The 20,490-nt window shown below is 47.2% G+C and overlaps 1 protein-coding gene across 1 annotated transcript in view; it reads left to right on the forward strand.

Annotated features, from left to right (window-relative positions):
* The first annotated feature begins 417 nt into the window (after positions 1–417).
* LOC144720453 (calcitonin gene-related peptide type 1 receptor-like) overlaps positions 418–20,490 on the forward strand; it is a 48,710-nt gene continuing 28,637 nt past the window's right edge. Inside the window, exons 1-3 of the mRNA XM_078597258.1 lie at positions 418–563; positions 17,457–17,520; positions 19,411–19,498. Of these exons, the coding sequence (XP_078453384.1) occupies positions 17,461–17,520; positions 19,411–19,498 (148 nt within the window). The 5' untranslated portion in view covers positions 418–563; positions 17,457–17,460. The remainder of the gene's footprint in view (positions 564–17,456; positions 17,521–19,410; positions 19,499–20,490) is intronic.

The following is a 20,490-nucleotide window of genomic DNA, read 5'->3' on the forward strand; positions in this document are numbered from 1 at the left end:
GGAGAATGGAATCGAACTAACGGCGATATCTGGATTCCAATCCGCTGAACCGTCCCCCTACGAGAGCTGTTTAAAAACAACGAATATCGTTACCTTTATTCGAGACATTCGACTAAAAAACTATGGTGCTTCCTGTAAGATCTATAACCGTTATGAGTTACTGCTAACAAAACGAAGACATTTCGAGATAAAGCCGCACACCGGTAACCAGCTACATATATGTGGCTTTTTCATGCGTTGGTTTGATCAACTCTGGCCCAAAAACGCCACCAAAGTGCGCAAGACAGAATGAGATCAGTAAGGGAGGTGCAATGCACGGAAAGTTCACCCTCGGGAAACTGACGTATATCGGACATTTACCTCCCACCCACCCCCACCCACCCCCACCCACCCCCATCCTCCTTCCTCACTCTCCCCTCCACCAAACTCCAGGGGCAAAAGGACCGAGGGCTCAGTTGCAGCCAGGATAACAACCAACAGCACGCCGCCCCACGCAGAGATCCAGGGCGCACTGCTGGTGGTAGGGAACCCTTCTTTTGGACGCCGTCCCCACCTCCTCCCACGTGAGTATTGATCGGTGCGGTGTGACCGTCATAGGGCATGGAGATTGCACTGCCCCCCGTCAGTTGTGCGAGTCTCTCTGTGTCGTTTTGTGTGGGTAGTTTCGCCAAATGAATTAACGTGTGCTATCAAATACACAATGGTTTAGAAGGAGGTGGGGGGAGGTTTTCGCACAAATGATAATGATTTCGATGGTAAAGTTTGTAGTTTACCTGGATTTTATTTACGCGTTTGATTTTACTTGACTTTAGCGTAATGCGTGCAAACACACCTGCGTGTGTGTGTGTTCATTCACACTTTAGTTGTCGAAAGAGGAAAGATATATCAATGAGCAGCATTAACTACCGTACTGCATTAAAACGTTGCTCTCTCTGACAATATATTGTCTATATATATTAACCTTATGGCGGGACTCCGGGGTCCCGAATAAACGGTCAAAATCGTAATGAATTGATTTCTTTTTGGCGACTCCGTCCCACCGCGCACAAAAACGCCGCGACCCACGTGGCGTGGATCATTCTGTTCTCACGTCGTTGTCCAAGCGCAGCAGCGAGGACGAATGCGCAGAAGAGCTGAACAAGCGAATGCCACTCCATGCTCGGGTATGGGCAGGATCATAATAAGTCTTATCCAAAGTTGCTCAAACTGCCTACACGACTTAAGTCCTTTATTTGTCATAACGGGATGCATAATACAGTGAAACTGCTCTCTTATCTTCATTATTATTTGTGACCTACCAATGTCTGCAGCCAGGATCAATCGATGACAATCCTATTAGCTGCATATATTTAACAGATGAGACGCGTTGCACCGTTAGATACCTCCTGTTTGATAATACTTCTCTTGTCCGGATGCATCTGTGCAGATAGGTTTTTTTCGTGCGGTTAATCCATAGTCCCGACATACCGCTCGTATCAATGCGGATAAGAGGAGCGGCGACCCACTACTCTGTAGAGTAACATTGGTATAAACGCTTGTTACAATATGCACAGCGCATTGAAAAAGGCGTGCTATTTTATGTACTGTTTACAAAGTGTGTTCACAAATCCACACTGAGAAACACGATGATTGACAGAGGGGGTGTAAATTATTTTTTCGATAGTGTATTTAAATAGAGGTACTGCAGGTAAGTAGTTTTAAAGGCATAGTTTATAGTTTAACAAGACAACACTTGCCACCATCCTTCAAAGCCATTGGTGAAAAAGAGCAAAGCTTTTGTTTACATTATTATATAAAATGTTTATGCGAGAGCCGGGGGCTTATGGGACCACGGGTCCCGCTATAAGGTTAATTTTATATCAGTCTTAGACAACCAGGCTGCTCTTAGAAATGAGATAATGAATCTCAATTGTCTCTCACCTGGCTAAAATGCATCAATCACTATTGCACATAAGACATCTTGGGTTTTGTAACGTATTTCATAAGGTTGTAAAACACTGGTCAACAAAAAAAACGTTTTTTTTCTGGCCTGAACTTTTGCAGCTGTTTTAGACTAATTTCAGGGTGCTGATTCCAAATCTGATCTCAGATTTGCTCTATCACCTCTCATTTTTATGCTATAGGCATACCCAATTTTCATTGATTTTACCCGACATTAACTCTGCCACTTATGATTGTAAGTTGTTGCGAGTCAGTGACTGCTTTAGTGTTAAAATATGGTGCTGTATTTTTAGGATAGTGTGTTTATATTATCATTTTATGTAGATATACACATTTATTTAATATTTTTCTTCTGCAGTTTTTATTGAAAATGCAATATTTGATATCTCAAAAACCTGATGTGATAGACAAAAACTGATGCCAGATTTGGAATCAGCACCCCCAAATTACCTTAAAACCGTTGGAATACCTTATGCGAGAAAAAGTGTGTTGACCAGTGTAATATGCGGTGTATATGTATATGAGGCTATACACCAGGAGATAGAGTTACCTATTGCAAACCACACTATAAAGCATCATATATTGTTATTATATAGGGGTGGATCAGTGGCGCTATTTTAACCGAACGACACGAGTGCTTCTGGTCTGGGCTAACATCAGTGGTGAGTGATAACTGAACCAGTTCTAACCCTCTACTCCCCTCCACCATCTCGCACTGACCCTGGTGGTGAAGAATGGAGATCACGTCCCGTGACTGCCACTGTGCAGGCAGGCTTTCACACAGCAGTGGCTTTACAAGGAGGTGAACATCAAAACTTATTCATTCTTTTGGTATCGCAATCCATTCTAGATCTGAAGCTTTCGTGACTGCAAGGATTCATGCTCTTTGGTTTTTTCGGTAAAGTCACGTAGGTAAAAAAAAATGCAAACAACTAAATTAAATCGGGTGATGACGGACGCTTGTGTTGCGCCCGAAATGTCGTGATTTAATTTAGCTATTTTCATTAATTGTATTATTATTTTTACCTACGTGACTTTACCGAAAAAACCAACGAGTATCACAGTCCAGTCGATTGTGTTGTGAGTTCAATGGGCAATGTCTTGTCTGTGTGAACTTGTATGTATCATTGTTACTACACGTGCATAGGAAGGTAACGTGCATATTAGCTGCGTCATGATATGCACTCAATAGTGTACTGCACATGGAAATCAACACGTTGTTGTCAAGTGTTTGTGTTGAATCAAATTTTTTGATAAAGTTGAATAGTCTGCATATATTCACGTTACAAATTGTTAGAATCTGCCCAACTATTGTATTCTCTCAAGCTATATATGTGCATGCTTGTCTCGGTAAACTGCCCAGTGTGTTCTGAAAATGATTCACAGAAAAAATCGTATAACGATCAGATATTTAGTTGTTGCGTTGAACACAACACCACTCCGTGACGCATACATGGGGTTATTGAATAGCAATCAATATAAAGACACAGCGATGGGGGGGGGGGGTACACTACCTGTCCATTAAAATAAAAACAACTGTATTAAATCAAAGACAGCGGTAGCAGTGTATGTCACTGTGTTTTGATGGATTTCCCTTGTTAGTCAGCCATCAAAATCTGTTGGCTAAAAACTGTAGCACATGCGTGTATTTAAAAATGTTTTATATTAACCAAACAATACCACGTATATGGTTCGCGCTCATTTTGTTGTGTTTAGATGTAGCAAACACCGTTATGATAGTTTTAGTTAACTAAAATGTTGACATTTATATTTAAGACCTTGGAGCGGACATATTCAAAGCCACGTACGACCTATAATACTTGATCACTCTTCATAAATACCCATTTTGCATGTGGGCAGAAACCCCAGATCACTTGGAGAAGTCATCAGGTACGAGGTTATTTATAATCCGTGGTCCGCATAGATGGATTCACAAGTATATTTTCGGAACTACCGTCTACTAGCCATCAGACAGCCATGGGTTACAGACAGGACTTCATTCATCGCTGACTTTTCTTTTCGTGTCGCTGGTAGACTGTAGAATGCATGTAACTAGGAACCGCAGCCATAGCAATGAGTATACTGGATGTGGTGTGCTGGATGAGGACATATTTCCAGGTCGCCAACGCAGAATACAATCGGGCTGGAATTAAGCCCTGATTTCGGGACTTTCACAAATCCGTGTAATCCACCAACCCTTGCGTATGAAACAGGACTATTTCCCAAACATCGCCTAATGTATATGTTTTTCCTTTGGATAGTGTTAGTGACGCACATTTTGAGTTTTTCGTTATTGTGCTTGGGCACCACCGCCAACGCAACGTATCCAACTAACGTGCCATCAAAGTGCAGTATATAGACAGGCACCACATCAGGTTGCTCACGAATTATACTGCATAGCCAAACTTCTGTCAGCTGTCTCTGCTCACGTGCCTCCCAGAGGACATGTATGGTTAGCGAGCCCCTCCAGGTGTCTCCCTTATTTTGCCGGCCAGGACTGTGGGCCCCCTTTTGGAACGCACATGTTTCCTGGCTGATGTCGACATTATCGGTACAACGTCGAAAGGAACAATACAAGGCATGTTCAAAAGGAACAGGCAGCAAGAGGTTAGGAAGTTGACATGCTCACACGAGCCACACCGACTATTCCCAGCATTATAGTAGCAGTCGGGCACAAACTCAGTTCATGGAAAGGGCGCTATACAAATTCCAAAGGGAATAGAATGGAGACGGAGCTACCTGTTCTGTATTTAATTTCACACCATTGCCACGTGTGGTTAAATTCAGGGCAGAAGCTTTATGTTTATTGCTGAAAGTTAGAATCAGGGTTCGGGAAAACTATGCCTGGTGGGGGGAAAACGATAACGCGTAGAACAGACAACATTGTCTCCCTGAACACGACTCAGGGTTTATCACCGACTCAAAACATTTGAGTGGCATCATCCCATATCCATCTAACAAAAGGACACGACTAAAATAACAATAACAGTGGTTGAGACTGCTAATGTTTGGAAGACCAAGATGTTTACAAAACCCTCAGCCACTTAGCTTGAACATATGATGCATACGATGCATGTATAGATTGTCGTTAGATCTTTGGGGAATGTGCTATTAGTTAGGACCTAAAACATCTGGCACTGTGAAGGCAAGGAGAATTGGCGAGGTGTGTGGTAACATCAACGGCTTTGGCAATGATGAAATATTAATATTGACTACACATGGTGAATTGGTTTGGTCAGAACCACAAAAGGATGCTCTCGTATTTAAACCCCGAAGTCAATTTGTTGAAGGAAATATTACAAGGGTATGTGCAGTTATGGCCATGAAGCCACATTATAAGGCAGATAAGTGCTCATATAGGATGCCACGGAATGGGAGATGTTAACTACTTTGCCTGGTATACAGGAGGTCGTGGATTCAATCCCAACATTGACGCCGGTATATTTGGAGATGGATGTTCTCCCCGTGGTTGCGTGTATTTTTTTCTTCGGGTCCTCCGTTTTTTATATCCATATTTAGAAACATGCGTTTGGATTATTTGGCTGCTATAAATGTCCACGCGATAAGCCACTTCGTTGAACTATCATTTGTGGCAAGGTCGCTTCTGAAAAAAATCTGTAAAGTGTAGCTCAGTGGGCCTTACCTGGTAAAATAAAACGTTGGTTTTAGGTTGTGTTTGTAAAGACACACGTGTAACTAAACACCAATCATAACAATACCATTATAATACAATTATAACATTGGCTGGCAATACAAGCCAAATATCCATTGTTAGCTTATATCCCATGTGCCTCAGCTTAATTACTACTGTGTTGGCTAATGTCCTGGATATCCGCAGTTAAAGTACAAAGGTTTCACAAGCTCACAGCTCCCTGCTACATGATGTGCGCATTGCTTGGTCAACCACAATGTTCTGTGAAATTACTTGGGAGAAAAAAAAATGAATGTAATGCCCTGTCAACACATAATATCCATTTATATAACGAGTCTCTAATATTGTTTACACTTTTACTTTTCATGCCACAGTGTTGTCTTATGGTGGCCCAATTGCATAACAATATTATTGTTACCTAAGTATGTACGTTGAACTTCATTCGCACCGTACATAGCCAACTGTGCATGGGAAGGACATCAAACTAAACACGAAAACCAGTTCTAAAGAAGTTAATGTACACCACTGTCATGGGGATTATTTTACAAAAATTCACTGTGCTCGTCAATATTGTTTGGTGAATGCCAGGAGCGTAGATACAGTATAACAATGCATTTTACGAAAACTCAACTTTTTATACATGTGTAGTGGTGATACGCGCTGGGTGTATATGTCGTGTGCCAGCGCGTATGTACGGGTGTGTGTGTGGTGACGCGCGCTGACGGGGAGGAGCAGGCGTCAGTGCGCGGGTGGGGGTAGTGCTGCTGATTGGCTGTGTGCCGGTGACGCGCCCAGAGGGAGTGATCGGGTAGCAGCGCGGTGTGATTGGTCGGGGAGTGGAAACACGCGCTGAGCGGAACCGGATCGTAGGGATAGCGCGTGGGGATTGGGTAACTGAGGAGCGGTGCCGACGTTGAGGTCCGCATCCGCTCCGTCTCCCGGGAAGAAGGGGTATATAAGGTGATGCACAGAGGAGCAGGGGCAGAAGTGGAACCATCTAAGAATGAAGACGAAGGTGCAGAGATAGAGCCCGGAGAGGAGAGTAATGGAGAGTGATGGAGAGTAGAGGAGAGTAAGGTATAAGTGTGTAGCCAGAGAGAGAGAACGGTCTACACGAGCTGAGTAATGTATAGTGTGTAGCCAGCGAGAGAGAACGGTCTACACGAGCTGAGTAATGTATAGTGTGTAGCCAGCGAGAGAGAACGGTCTACACGAGCTGAGTAATGTATAGTGTGTAGCCAGCGAGAGAGAACGGTCTACACGAGCCGAGTATGCATACGGTGTAGCCAGAGAGAGAGGAAGGTCTACACGAGCCGAGTATGCGTACGGTGTAGCCAGAGAGAGAGATGCAAAGTCTACACGAGGCGAGTGGAGAGTGTAGCAGAGGCGCAGAGTCTACACGAGGCGAGAGAGGAGTGTAGCCGAGGCGCGGAGTCTACACGAGGCACAGAGAGCCAGCAGCACAGAATCCAGAGTCAAGAGAAGCGCATTGTGAAGAAGAGAGGCCACGCGTTGTATTGTTACAAGTCAAGATTTAATAAAAGAAGTGTGTTCCCGTCAAGGAGTTTCCTGCCGTCATTTTCCAATACTTCATCTGGCGTCAGAAGTGAAACGGGCTTCCAAGTATGGAGACGAGGAAGACCCGTAGGACCCACGGGATTGACCGCGAGGAAGACCTGGACGACTCGGGGCCGCTGGTGGCGGGGGGTGAGGAAGAGGACTTGCCCACGCTGCAGGGTCCGTCGACGGCGCCGGCCGAGCGACCGGGGACAGACGCCGGGCTTCGTGAGGCGCACTCCCGACTGGCGGAGCTGCTGCTCGCCGCCGCGTCCATCTTGGCGGAGATCAGCTCGTCGGGAGGAGCGGGGACGGTGGGGGACATTTTACAAGGTCGCCCCGCAGATTCCCGCCAAAACGAATGGGGGATTCCCGCCATTGCGCCTGGGCCTACTTTTGGCGGGAACGGCGAGCGCCACGTGGTGGTGGGTTCCCAAGCGCGCGCATCGACGTCATCAGCGCGCGAGGGGGTCCGCCATCTTACGTCTGCTGCTGGAGCCGCCATCTTAGACACCGACGGACAGGCGGAGAGGAACCACGAGGCGGATGACTTCATTTTTCAGCAGCGCCTGCCCACGTTGTCAGCCTTCAAGGCGGAAGGCGGAGACTGGGGCCAATTTCAGCGAAGGTTTTTGGCGCATCAAGAGATGTCAGCGTGGTCCGATGCTACGGCGCTGCGGGCATTGCCCGCCATGCTGGACGACGATGCGCTCGCGGCCTTCAGGGCTGCACGGAAGTCGGACCGCTCCACGCTGAAGGATGCGCTGGGTTTGTTGGCCAGGGTCTACGGGCCTCCCTCTACGTGCCGCCATCAGTTCTACGCAAGACGGAAAGCGGCCACGGAGACCGCGCTGGCCTATCGCACGGCGTTGCTGGCTCTTGCTGATGCTGCGTTCCCTCGGATGGACGAGGAGGGCCAAGACGCGATGGTTTTGGAGCAGCTGCTCAAGTTGGCGCAGGACCTGGGGGTCCCTATCAACGCAGCTGACGAGATTGATATTTCTTCTTTGAGAGTCGCCACGAGTATTCAAGCGCACGAGGCCCTACAACGGAAGCAAGGCGTTGGTTGCAACGCTGCTGTCGTCGCAGCCCCGGGTTTGGTGGTCGCCGAACCCCAAGTCGTCAGCCCACGAGAGGAGGCGTTCGCCACGGGACGACCAGGGGACTGGAGGCTGGGGGCCCGGTCGCCTCTGCGATCGGGCCGAAAGTCGGAGCCATCAAGATCTACTCCGACCCTCGTCACGTGCTATAACTGCGGCCTCCGGGGCCACGTGGCGTCCGGGTGCCGCGCTCCGCGGCAGCGCGCCATGGGAGCTCGGCTGGACGACGACCGAGAGCCCAAGTCATCTCTACAATCCCCGGCAAGTCGCGGCACCTCACACGATCGGCCTGTTTATTCGGCACACATGGGACGCCGCGTTGCGGCGGAGGAGGGCCGGTTAAGGTTCGGGGATTCGGTTCGGCGAAGGGGGTTCGGCCGGGACCAGGGAGACATTGAATGGGCGGAATTGGGGCATAGAATTGTGGCTGCTTCGGCGGGTTCGTCCGTTGTTACGGGATCTATTGATGGGGTTGAGATTAGGGTGTTAGTGGACACGGGGGCATCGGCAACTATTATATCGGACCTCATTTATAATATTCTTCCGGTCCAATGTCGTCCGCTGCTTCCAGTGGATGTGCCATTTTACGCCGCTAATGGGGGATCGTTGGGCATTATCGGTCAGGTTAGGGCGTCCATTTGCATTGGAGATATCAAATTGTCGGGACCCGTTTTCATTTCGTCTTCTTTGGCAGTTCCGTGTCTTTTGGGCACTGACTTTTTGGCTAAAATGCCCATTAAAATTCTTATCGATCAACGATGCATTGAACTGCCATCGGGTCGCCGGATTTCATTTTTGACGGGCCCTACTGACATTCGGACGGCGTGCGCTACGATACAAGCGGTGGCGACGCAGACAGTGCAAGTGCCCCCGGGTTCACAGATGTTGATTCCCCTCCGGTTGCGGAAACCATGGGTGAGGGAGGCTTCGGGACAGAGTATGCTTTTGGGTCCTTCTAACAAGGCTGTCGGGGGTCTTGATTTATCGGTGGCTCACACTTTGGTGCGGGCTGACAGGGATCCGTTTGTGATGGTTTTGAACGCGGGGTCGCGACCAGCTGTCATTCCGCAGGGCACCGTGCTGGCTCACGCGGCGCAGGTCCCTGGGGATGATGGATTGGTTGCGCAGGTGGGCTCGAGCCCCGCGCGGAACGTTGAGCCAAGGGAAGACCTTGAGTGGGTCCATTCGTTATGTGCCGCCTCGGACGATTTGTCGGCGGCGCAGTTGGGTGCGCTGCGCGAGTTGCTCATTGAATTCTCTGATGTATTCAGTAAACATAAGTATGACATTGGGTGCACGGATTTGTTGCACCATCACATTGAAACGGGCGATGCGGCGCCGGTCAGGCTAAATCCCTTCCGACTGAGTCCCGTGGAGAAGGAACATGTTCAGTCGGCTGTTAACGATATGCTAGAAGCCGATATTATTTCGCCCTCCTCTAGCCCGTGGGGAGCGCCTATTGTGCTGGTTAAGAAGCAGGACGGGTCCCTGCGATTCTGCGTTGATTTCCGTCGCCTGAATAAGATCTCTGTGGCTGACGCGTATCCGCTCCCCAGGATGGATGAGTCCCTCGATGCATTGTCTGGTGCGCGATATTTTTCGACTCTTGATTTGTTATCGGGGTTTTGGCAGTTGCCGCTCGACGAAGAGTCGAAACCTAAGACAGCATTTCGGACTCCAGGGGGGCTGTTCCAGTTTAACCGGTTACCCATGGGACTTCACTCCTCTCCAGCGACGTTTCAGCGACTTATGGAGCTGGTTTTGTCGGGCTTGCAGTGGGATACATGCTTGATTTATATGGACGATGTCATTGTTTTCAGTAAAACGTTTGAGGAACACCTCCGGCGATTGAGAGGGGTGTTCTTGCGAATGCGATCGGCTAAGTTGAAATTTAAACCGGCCAAATGTCACCTCCTTCGTAGGTCCGTTAGATACTTGGGTCACATTGTCGATTCTTCGGGGATCTCCACCGATCCCGCGAAGACGGATTGTGTCGGTTCGTGGCCGACACCTACGTCCGTTTCCGACGTGCGTAGTTTCATCGGGTTTGCTTCTTATTATCGGCGGTTCGTTGAGCACTTCGCCACTATTGCAAAACCCTTGCACGCTCTAACGGCGAAGGGAGTGAAGTTCAAATGGGGACCGGAGGAGGAGGCCGTGTTTCGCTCCCTCCGGGACGCCTTGGTGGGTGCCCCACCCTTGTGTTATCCCGATTTTGCCAGTCCCTTTTTGCTGGACACGGATGCTAGCAACACGGGCATTGGGGGGGTGCTATCCCAAGTCGTTGGGGGTGTCGAAAGAGTTGTCGCCTACGGTAGTAGGGTGTTGTCTCCGGCGGAGCAGCGCTACTGTGTCACCCGTCGCGAGCTGCTTGCCATTGTTTTTTTTGTGCAGCAGTTTAGGCCATATCTTTATGGTCGTCACTTTACAGTCCGAACGGACCACGCGGCGCTACAGTATTCATTGAGGGTCGCCCAGCCCTCGGGCCAGTTGTCGCGTTGGTTGGAAGTCCTCCAGGACTATCAGTTTACGACTACGTACCGTAAGGGGTTGCGACACACGAATGCCGATTGCTTGTCGCGGTTGTTGCCTTGTGATGAATGCGCGTGTTTGTCGGGATCGGCGCGCTGTAAACCGACGCTTGCGGGGGAGATGGGGGCACTGGCTGCGACAGCGGGCGCACCGATCGGGGATGATTCCACTGCCTCTCAGGGTCGGGACTCGCTGCTCTCGCTGTCGCTCAGCGAATGGGGCCGCCTCCAGATGGCGGACAGCTCGCTGCTAGCATTGCGCCGCAAGGTTGGGGGTCCCGAGGGGGACCAGGAGCGTACCGGCTCCTATGTACTTGAGCAGGGCGTGTTATTGAAATGGGACAGTTTGTCCCGGCGGAAAGCACTCGTGGTGCCTTCCGCTGTGAGGGGGAGGGTTGTCTTGGCGGCACACGAACGCCTCTTGCACTTGGGAGTTAACAAGACGCTTGCCCTGCTTCAGCGTGACTATTACTGGCCGGGAATGGGAAGTGATGTGGTGCATATTCTGAAGGGGTGCGTTGAGTGCGCCAGGCGTAAACCACCGGCCGTGGCAGCTAATCCACCGCTGCAATCTATTCAGGTCTCGCGTACCAACGAGCTCGTTGCACTCGATATTTTGGGGCCCTTCCCAGTCACGCCGAGAGGGAATAAATATTTGTTAGTGGGGGTCGAATACTTTACCCGATGGCCTATGGCGTGGCCTCTCGCTAACCAGTCGGCAGCGGCTGTGACGGATGCCTTCGTCCAGGGCTATGTCCTGGACAAGGGGGCTCCCGAACGCCTGCTGACCGACCAAGGTAAAAAATTTTCGAGTAAATTGTTGCAAGAGGTGTGCGATCTGTTGGGTACCAAGAAGGTGCGTACCTCCCCGTACCACCCGCAGACTGACGGGATGGTGGAGAGACTCCACAAAACCTTGACTTCCATGCTGTGCCAGCAGGTGTGCGAGGCACATGTAGATTGGGACCTGCAGGTCCCGGGAGTCCTTGCCGCGTATAGAATGGCCCCCCATGCAGCTACGGGGTTTTCCCCATTCTATTTGATGTACGGTCGGGAAGCTGACCCGCCAATAGAAACGCAACTTGGCCTGTCCGCTCCACGAACTAATTCTAATTTGGCAGAACATATTAAGTTTAATATTCACAAGCTGACAGAGGCGAGGGAGGCCGCGCGGCTTAATTCGCGGGCTCGCCAAATTGCTAATGAACGGTTGCGGGCACGGAAGGTGTCCATGCACGAATGGAAACCAGGTGACAGGGCCTGGCTGCATTGCCCTCAGGCACCCTTGGCTACGTCGCCTAAATTGTTGAGACCGTGGAGGGGACCCGTGGAGGTCGTGCGCGTTGCACGGCCCCAGTGCGTTCAGATAAAGTGGGGAAAGCGCCGTTGGTACGTTCACCCCTCCCGACTGAAACCGTTCTCGCCTCCATATGGCCTCCCCTTGTGTCGTGATGGCCGGGCGTGTGACGTGACCGGCGACCCAGAGGGGGAAATGTCTCTGCCTGATCCACACGTATTTTCGCCTGATCTGCTCCCAGGTGTCTCGGAACTGACAGCTGCCGATCACCGGCGGCCGGATCTCCGCGGCGGGGCCGGCCCTTTCAGGCCCGTTTCGCGCCGTCTGGAGCAGCCGGAACCGCCGGACGGTCGTCAGTGTCCCGCCCCATACGATGGACCAGCCAGACGGACTCGCGCCAGGTCGTGCTACTTTGCATGACCTGCCTCGTGAGGAGTCGGGGCAGTTGGAGCGCCTCGTCACTGCGTGTAGTCGCAGGGACGTGGGGCGCGTTCGTTTCGAATTTGCTCGTATCGTGTTATTGTTGACTTTTCGGGTTCATTGTCAATCTGTACATAGTTATTCTTGTTGTTGTTGTTGTTGTGTTATGTTACGGGGCACACTCGGGGGGTTACGGGGTTTTTTTTGTTGGTTGTCGTTTTATCGTCGCGGTTGGTTGTTGTTAGCAGCCGGGCCGGCTGCGAGCTATGTGGGAGGGGGTGATGTAGTGGTGATACGCGCTGGGTGTATATGTCGTGTGCCAGCGCGTATGTACGGGTGTGTGTGTGGTGACGCGCGCTGACGGGGAGGAGCAGGCGTCAGTGCGCGGGTGGGGGTAGTGCTGCTGATTGGCTGTGTGCCGGTGACGCGCCCAGAGGGAGTGATCGGGTAGCAGCGCGGTGTGATTGGTCGGGGAGTGGAAACACGCGCTGAGCGGAACCGGATCGTAGGGATAGCGCGTGGGGATTGGGTAACTGAGGAGCGGTGCCGACGTTGAGGTCCGCATCCGCTCCGTCTCCCGGGAAGAAGGGGTATATAAGGTGATGCACAGAGGAGCAGGGGCAGAAGTGGAACCATCTAAGAATGAAGACGAAGGTGCAGAGATAGAGCCCGGAGAGGAGAGTAATGGAGAGTGATGGAGAGTAGAGGAGAGTAAGGTATAAGTGTGTAGCCAGAGAGAGAGAACGGTCTACACGAGCTGAGTAATGTATAGTGTGTAGCCAGCGAGAGAGAACGGTCTACACGAGCTGAGTAATGTATAGTGTGTAGCCAGCGAGAGAGAACGGTCTACACGAGCTGAGTAATGTATAGTGTGTAGCCAGCGAGAGAGAACGGTCTACACGAGCCGAGTATGCATACGGTGTAGCCAGAGAGAGAGGAAGGTCTACACGAGCCGAGTATGCGTACGGTGTAGCCAGAGAGAGAGATGCAAAGTCTACACGAGGCGAGTGGAGAGTGTAGCAGAGGCGCAGAGTCTACACGAGGCGAGAGAGGAGTGTAGCCAAGGCGCGGAGTCTACACGAGGCACAGAGAGCCAGCAGCACAGAATCCAGAGTCAAGAGAAGCGCATTGTGAAGAAGAGAGGCCACGCGTTGTATTGTTACAAGTCAAGATTTAATAAAAGAAGTGTGTTCCCGTCAAGGAGTTTCCTGCCGTCATTTTCCAATACTTCACATGTTACCGGGGAAAGCCAACTGAGCTATGTAGCTCTTTTTCAGAAGCGACCTGGCCACAAATAATAGCTCAACAAAGTGGCTTATCACGTGGAAATGTATCGCAGCCAAATACTCTAAATAAAAAATGTTGATTCTAAATGTGGACGGGACAACCGGAGTACCCAGAGAAACATCCACACGAATACGGAGAGAGCGACACGCAAACTCCGAATATACAGCAGGCAGCAGGGTCTGGATCGAACCCACGACCTATATACCAGGCGAGGTAGTTAACATCTCGCCACCGCGGTGCCCTATTGTCCCCGCAGTCTCTCACACCTGTTATGCATGGTGGTCACCTATCAAAGCCCTATCCTGGCCCAATTCTGGGTGATACTTTCCTTTGTTAAACACGTGGGATGCTTGTGGTATACTGCATGGCTTAAATCTTGTTATCTTCCAAAATCTTTGACCGTGTCAAAATCCTCCCCCCTAATTGTCAAGTTAATATTACGTGGTGTATTAGGGCTTACTTGTATCGATGCCGGCAACAGCTGATTAAATCTCAGATAGCTGGTCTTCAGTCAAGTTGTATGTGAAGGGTGCAAAATCAATTTGTCGTTTTATTCGAAATAGAACAAAAAACCCAAACCTGAATTAATAGCAGAAATGCATACTTGTTAACCGCACACACACACACAGCTAACCCAGGTAGCTTCCCTCTCTGGGAGGGAACAAACAAAAAAAACCAGACGCTCTTGTGAAGCATGTATTTGGCCCAGTCGATGGCTGGTTAACCATGGCAGAACAATTCACAAAGCCACTGAGTGAATTTCCCTTAGGGTTTTTATGACCGCCTGCTTCAAAACACATCAAACAGGCTCTTAAAGTACTACCAGATTTTACACTTCAAGGGATTACTGTACTTATGTAACTATCCAGCTAAATGGAGCTGTTTGTATTATAATAAATCAAAATGGTTGTCCACAAAACACTCTGTACACTGAATGCTGTGCAAATAAACGTGTACGGCTTTCCGCAATCAAAAACGAGGCCATGAAATTTGGACATTTTTGTTATAATTCAGTTTGGATCATTAGATTTATGTACGCATAACCACGACTCTTTTTTCTGACAACAGATGGCACAATAATGTACGAATGCTCCAATTTATTGAAAATGCTTTGGCAGAGTTTCACATTCGTCCATCAATAAAGCTTCTGTTCTCAAGCAAAAATAATCACTGCCGATTTTTTAAAAATCTGTTTCACTCTGCCGAAAATTGTCCTATATCCTCCTTGTACATATACAAGGTAACATTCGAGTATGTTGTGACTTGGCCACTGTTCGTGTATTTTAACCAAATGCCAAAACTCACCAGTCAACCATCAACAATACCACTTACAATACTCCGTGAATTTCAACATTTTCTATTGTGTACGGCGGACAATATAAACAATGAATATATACTTATAATGCTGCACATTATTTAACCAGGATGAACCCTTGAGATTCGTATCCTGTGTCTCGCAGGGTGCTCAAATATGAAAACAGGATGCAGTACGCATTAATTATTCAGAACAAGAATGTTATGCAATATAGACAAGCCAACGTGATTGTCAAAGCTGGAGATGTTATCCTGAATGCTGCTTTCTTAGTATGTTATGAATGTTGTCTTACAGACAAGAAAGGAGCTATTAATCCAGCCTAGGATTATTTTATCCAACATTAAAATGAATAAATATTCAAATTTTTTGCCCCATTATTTTTTGGTAATAATTAATAATTATTATTCGCAGTATGTTTCTTCATCATTAGACCTCCTTTGCCAGTACCAAAATATAATAATAGGGTTTTTCCCCTTTTTTCTGGCAACAAAACTGAAACCTTTTAACAAGGATTCATGTCTGCATTAACCACAATACTTGCAGTCAAAATGCAAAAAAAAACACGCTATGATAATATATGCATTGTCCTTGGTGTGGACCAATCAGTTTCAAGGTCAATGCATATATTATCAGTGTGTTTTTTGTTTGCATTTTGACTGCAAGTATTGTGGTTAATGCAGACATGAATCCTCGTAAAAAGGTTTCAGTTTTGTTGCCAGAAAAAGGGGAAAACCCTATTATTAGTATATTTCTTGTTTCAGAAATGCAAACAAACCTGAGGGGGTACTGCATTTTAAAAGAGTGGAAAATTAAATCCCAATGGCTTGATGGTCATGCACGGTATTGTTTTAGAATATATCTTTACTGCCCATTGTACACCTGTTTATAACGCAGCTAATAGTAATAACATTAATACTACCGCTGCTTGCTAAGTCAAGAGTGATTTGAAGTTTTCTTGACTGCAAGAATTCATACTCTTTGGTTTTTTCGGTAAAGTCACGTAGATAAAAAAATCTATAAATGAAAAACAACTAAATTAAATCACGACGTTTCGGAGGCAACACAAACGCGTTTCTCTATTAGCTCTCTTCACTTACTACAGTGATTTTGGCTGTAACGGTTCCACCTGAAGACGGAAGCTTGTGTTGCCTCCGAAACGTCGTGATTTAATTTAGTTGTTTTTCATTTATTTATTTTGTACCCACGTGACTTTACCGAAAAAAACAAAGGGTATAAGTCAAGAGTGGTTGTCCTATGGATAGACATGACCCTGCCATATGAACGTGGAACATTAACCGCTGGGTCACATCTCCACCAGTGGACATCAATGCAGCCCAATGTTTTATTTGAACACGGAGGCACTTCAACTTTGACTGTATTCGTATTAATGCTTTTTTTGTAAATCGCATCTTCCAACACAATGGGACTTTCTCCAATAATATTGTTTTGGCTGGGACTCCACGGCCGTGGTTCAGGAGGAGTGGCTGAGCTTTGTTGGGACCGGAATTGCTGTCGCTGGCGGGGGACAGGCTGACATCCATAAAATATGTGTTTCACACGCTCGCACTTGCAGCTGCAGCAGCACCATTGTCCACATGCCGTACCCTAACAAAATGGGCTCTGTTCCCCAGCTGTTTTCCTGTTGCATACATGACTTCACCGAGGCTCAATGCAGCGTGTGCAGGTGTAAACAGTGAACGTTCTATTTTGGTGAAATTGTTGTTATCATCTTTCTTCCAAAAATGAATGGACATTCTATCTGTCGTCCAGTGTGTTGCCAAGCTTGGTTGCGCCTGTAATCCAGTGACTTGTAGGTTGGGTTGGTGGGTTATGCAGAGATGTGTGCGATACCCACCTGCTGGGCAATAAAGGCAGTTGAGTAAGTAGGTTACGGATCTATCATATTTGTGGAAATTCAGTGTTACCTCATTTTAATGGCTTCCAGCTTCTACCCACACGCAATCCTTTATACAATGCATATTGGCCAACTATTCCCAGAGTCCTTCTGAAAACAAAACCATGTGAATCAATGAGGCTTTGATGTGTAAATAGTAATTATTATTACAGCACATTTTTCAAATTTATAATCAAGCGCCAATATATAATTGCAGTTCACCAAAATGTAGAAATGAATGTTGGCTTATTTCAGATCACACTTTGACGATTCTGGATCCACGTGGCACGAAAAACACTTTAATCATCATCTCCAACTGTTTCAGTTTTGTCCGCAGTTTTTTTTATCATTTCAAAATTGTGATACGTGGTATTTTTTCCCCCAACCTTTGCTTTGGCCTCTCAAGCCAACTCCAGTCATCATACAGCAACATCCGCTGCGATGTATTTTGTTTTCCCACAGAAAGATGGAGCGCACAGGGACCCCAGGAGCTTTGCTCCTCACCTTGGTCTACATGCTCGCCCAGGTGAGTGTGAGGCCCCACGCACCCCATCGGCTGTGATGATAGCCAACGTGCAAAGCATTGCTACAGTATTTTTTTCATGGAAAATTTCTGTAAAGATATTAATCCATGGGTTTCCATTGTGCAGCCACAGAGGGAGTATGGATGAATTTCATTCAAAGCTGTAGTATCACTTTATAGGTTGGCCTCCAAATCTAAATACAGTATTATCATGTGTTAAAAGTAAAGGCATTCGTGTATATGTCATTTTCCCATGTACATTGTCTGCATATGCTTATGCATGCACAACATATACGTGCACGTGAAATAGATTTTGTTTTAATCCGATGGACAAAATATCATGGCTAACTTAGGAATAAAAAAATGTATATCATCAATAGGTAGACATTTTTATTTTTGTTTGAAATGTAAACATCTCCGCAATAACAAAATATCTAACATTTCTATAGTAATATAATCATGTATATGTGAAGAAATACTCTTGCAGTATGTACACTCTGGGCTTTTTGGTTGCACATGCCACTGGAATGAGTGTCTTACCTGGAGTTTCAAGTTCATTTCAAGTTCATTTATTAGGTACCTGGATTTTCAAGTTTCAAGTTCATTTCAAGTTCATTTATTAGGTATATCCCTGTGAGCCATTCGGCTCTTGAATCGGGTGCAACCGCAACAAACAAAAACATAAACAAGAAAACATCTTAAAGTGACTATGTGACTATGTGCAAACTGAAAATCCAGGAAAAAAAACTGCAAAAATTCCAGTAGAAGGTAGAACTCCGTGTTCATCCCCGTTCAAGACATAGGATCTCATTGCTGAGACCTGACAGACCCTTTCGGGATACACCTTCATGAGGCAGGAGGCGGTAACTTACCCAAAGGTCTGGGAGTAAGGATTACATTCAAAAGATGGTAATACATTATCATGAGCAAGAGCATTTACTCTACAGTATTTGGAACAATCGGGCCTTGGGGTAACTTCGTAAAGAAAAGTAATATCTCGGTGCTCAAAACATTAGTTTACACTGGCGCGGCTGATCCAGTTGTAGGAATAGCATATTCCAATAGCGGCTACCCATCTGTCCGCCAAAGGACCACTGTTGACTTTCCATGAAGCAATACTCATTTGAACATCCTCTTTGGTTCTTTCGGTAAAGTCACGTAGATGAAAAATAAAATAAAAAATAAATAAAAGTCAATTAAATCACGACGTTTCGATTGCTGTGGTTATCACACCTGATGATGATTGCTTGTGTTGCAATCGAAACGTCGTGATTTAATTTACTTTTATTTATTTTTATTAGATTTTTCATCTACGTGACTTTACCGAAAGAACCAAAGAGTATGGATCCTTGCAGTCACGAAAACTTCAAATCTAGAATCATTTGAACATCCTCGGATAGAGATTTGGACTCGCAAACTTCCGCTGGAAGGGCAAACGTTGTAACCGCAGTATCGCTCGCCTGGTAATATCAGCAATACCGTGATAACCGTTTGGACCGGGGTCAACTTTCACGCAAATTCCTCTCAAATAAATTACTAAACAGGGAATCCCATGAGCCGCCATATGTTCAAAGATGGTCACCGTATTGCGCGCTTTCAGATGCGCTTCTGCAGCTGCCTGGAGCGCTCTTCCTTCTGATATTAGGAAGCGAATGGAGCTATGCACTTTTAAATATCATAGAGATTGAAAACTCTTTTGCGTTTAGTTCGTTGTCCTTCCCCAGCACCTCCAATTAGCACGGTTGGCTACGTATGGTGTAAAAGAAGCTCAACCTACGTACACATTTCATGCGAGTAATTGCCAATGAAGTACAACATAGGCGAGGATGTGACCAAGACGTTGGCTGCCCGGCCACACACTTTATTTGACGAATCGATTTTGCCTCGGTTCAGCTGCCCAGGCACGTGGACGCAGAGGATATTCTGCGCGCGCAGTACGACTGCTACAACAAGATCATGAGCGACCCCCCACACGCAGACGGTGAGATGGGATTAAACACATTCCTGCGGAGGGAGCTGGTAGGAACGTTGGGTTGCTGGGTCAATGGCCAGGTTCAACGGCGGCGTGGTGTATTCCGCAAATATGGCCGACTGCGAGGGCGGGCACAAGCCGGCGTGAGTAGGTTAAATGTTGAGTTTTATAAGGGCACCACGGGGTGACCAGCCCCTTCTCACCCAGCCCCACCCTCCCCACCCTCCCCACCCAGCCCCTCCCCACCCTCCCCTCTCCACCCAGCCCCACCCCTCCCATTTTTGGATGCACGACAGACGGACACAATAATCCCCTGTGGGCTGGTGGAACCAGGTGGTTCCTACCAGTATAAATTCAAGTGAAAGTCAAAGTATCTTCTAGTTCAAATGAGCAAAAGGTGGTGCCGATTTATGTTGGTAGCCCTACGCCAATGCCTGCCGAATCAGTCACTGTCAAGCCTAGAAGGGATATTGTATTATTTTTGATATTTTGGTGTGCTTAAATGTATCCAGGGATTTGTATTAGTTGGGGTGGTTATGTGTTATTATTATTATTTTCAATTCATTTCAAAGAGTGGCTGCTACAACGGTTGATTCAAGTGTGGAGACAGTGGTTTGTTGTCGTGAAGCATCGACTGCCACATAACTCGCGTACATAATTGTGTGTGCGTGTGTACCTATGCATGTGTGTATGCATTGTGTGTTTGTATAAATATTTGTGTGCATGAGTTTTAAATGGGCCGATTTGATGTTTTGGAAAACCAAAATCAACAGGCAGTGTCTTTCCATATTGTCATTTAAAAAATACAAATGTTCCTTTTCGCCCAATTTTTGGCAAAACATGCGTCGACCTTTCCTTTACCAATTTGGAAGAATCGTCATGGTCATGCGTTTCGACTGATTCATCCCATGCAAATATAGCCCAGTGTCTCGTCAACATCATTCAAAACTTAATTATATGAACTGTACATATAAGGTCCTCTTAGTTGTTACCTGGTTAAT

This window comes from Lampetra planeri, chromosome 1 (assembly GCF_965212315.1).
Source record: "Lampetra planeri chromosome 1, kcLamPlan1.2.h2, whole genome shotgun sequence".
In the NCBI taxonomy this organism is placed as follows: Eukaryota; Metazoa; Chordata; class Hyperoartia; order Petromyzontiformes; family Petromyzontidae; genus Lampetra; species Lampetra planeri.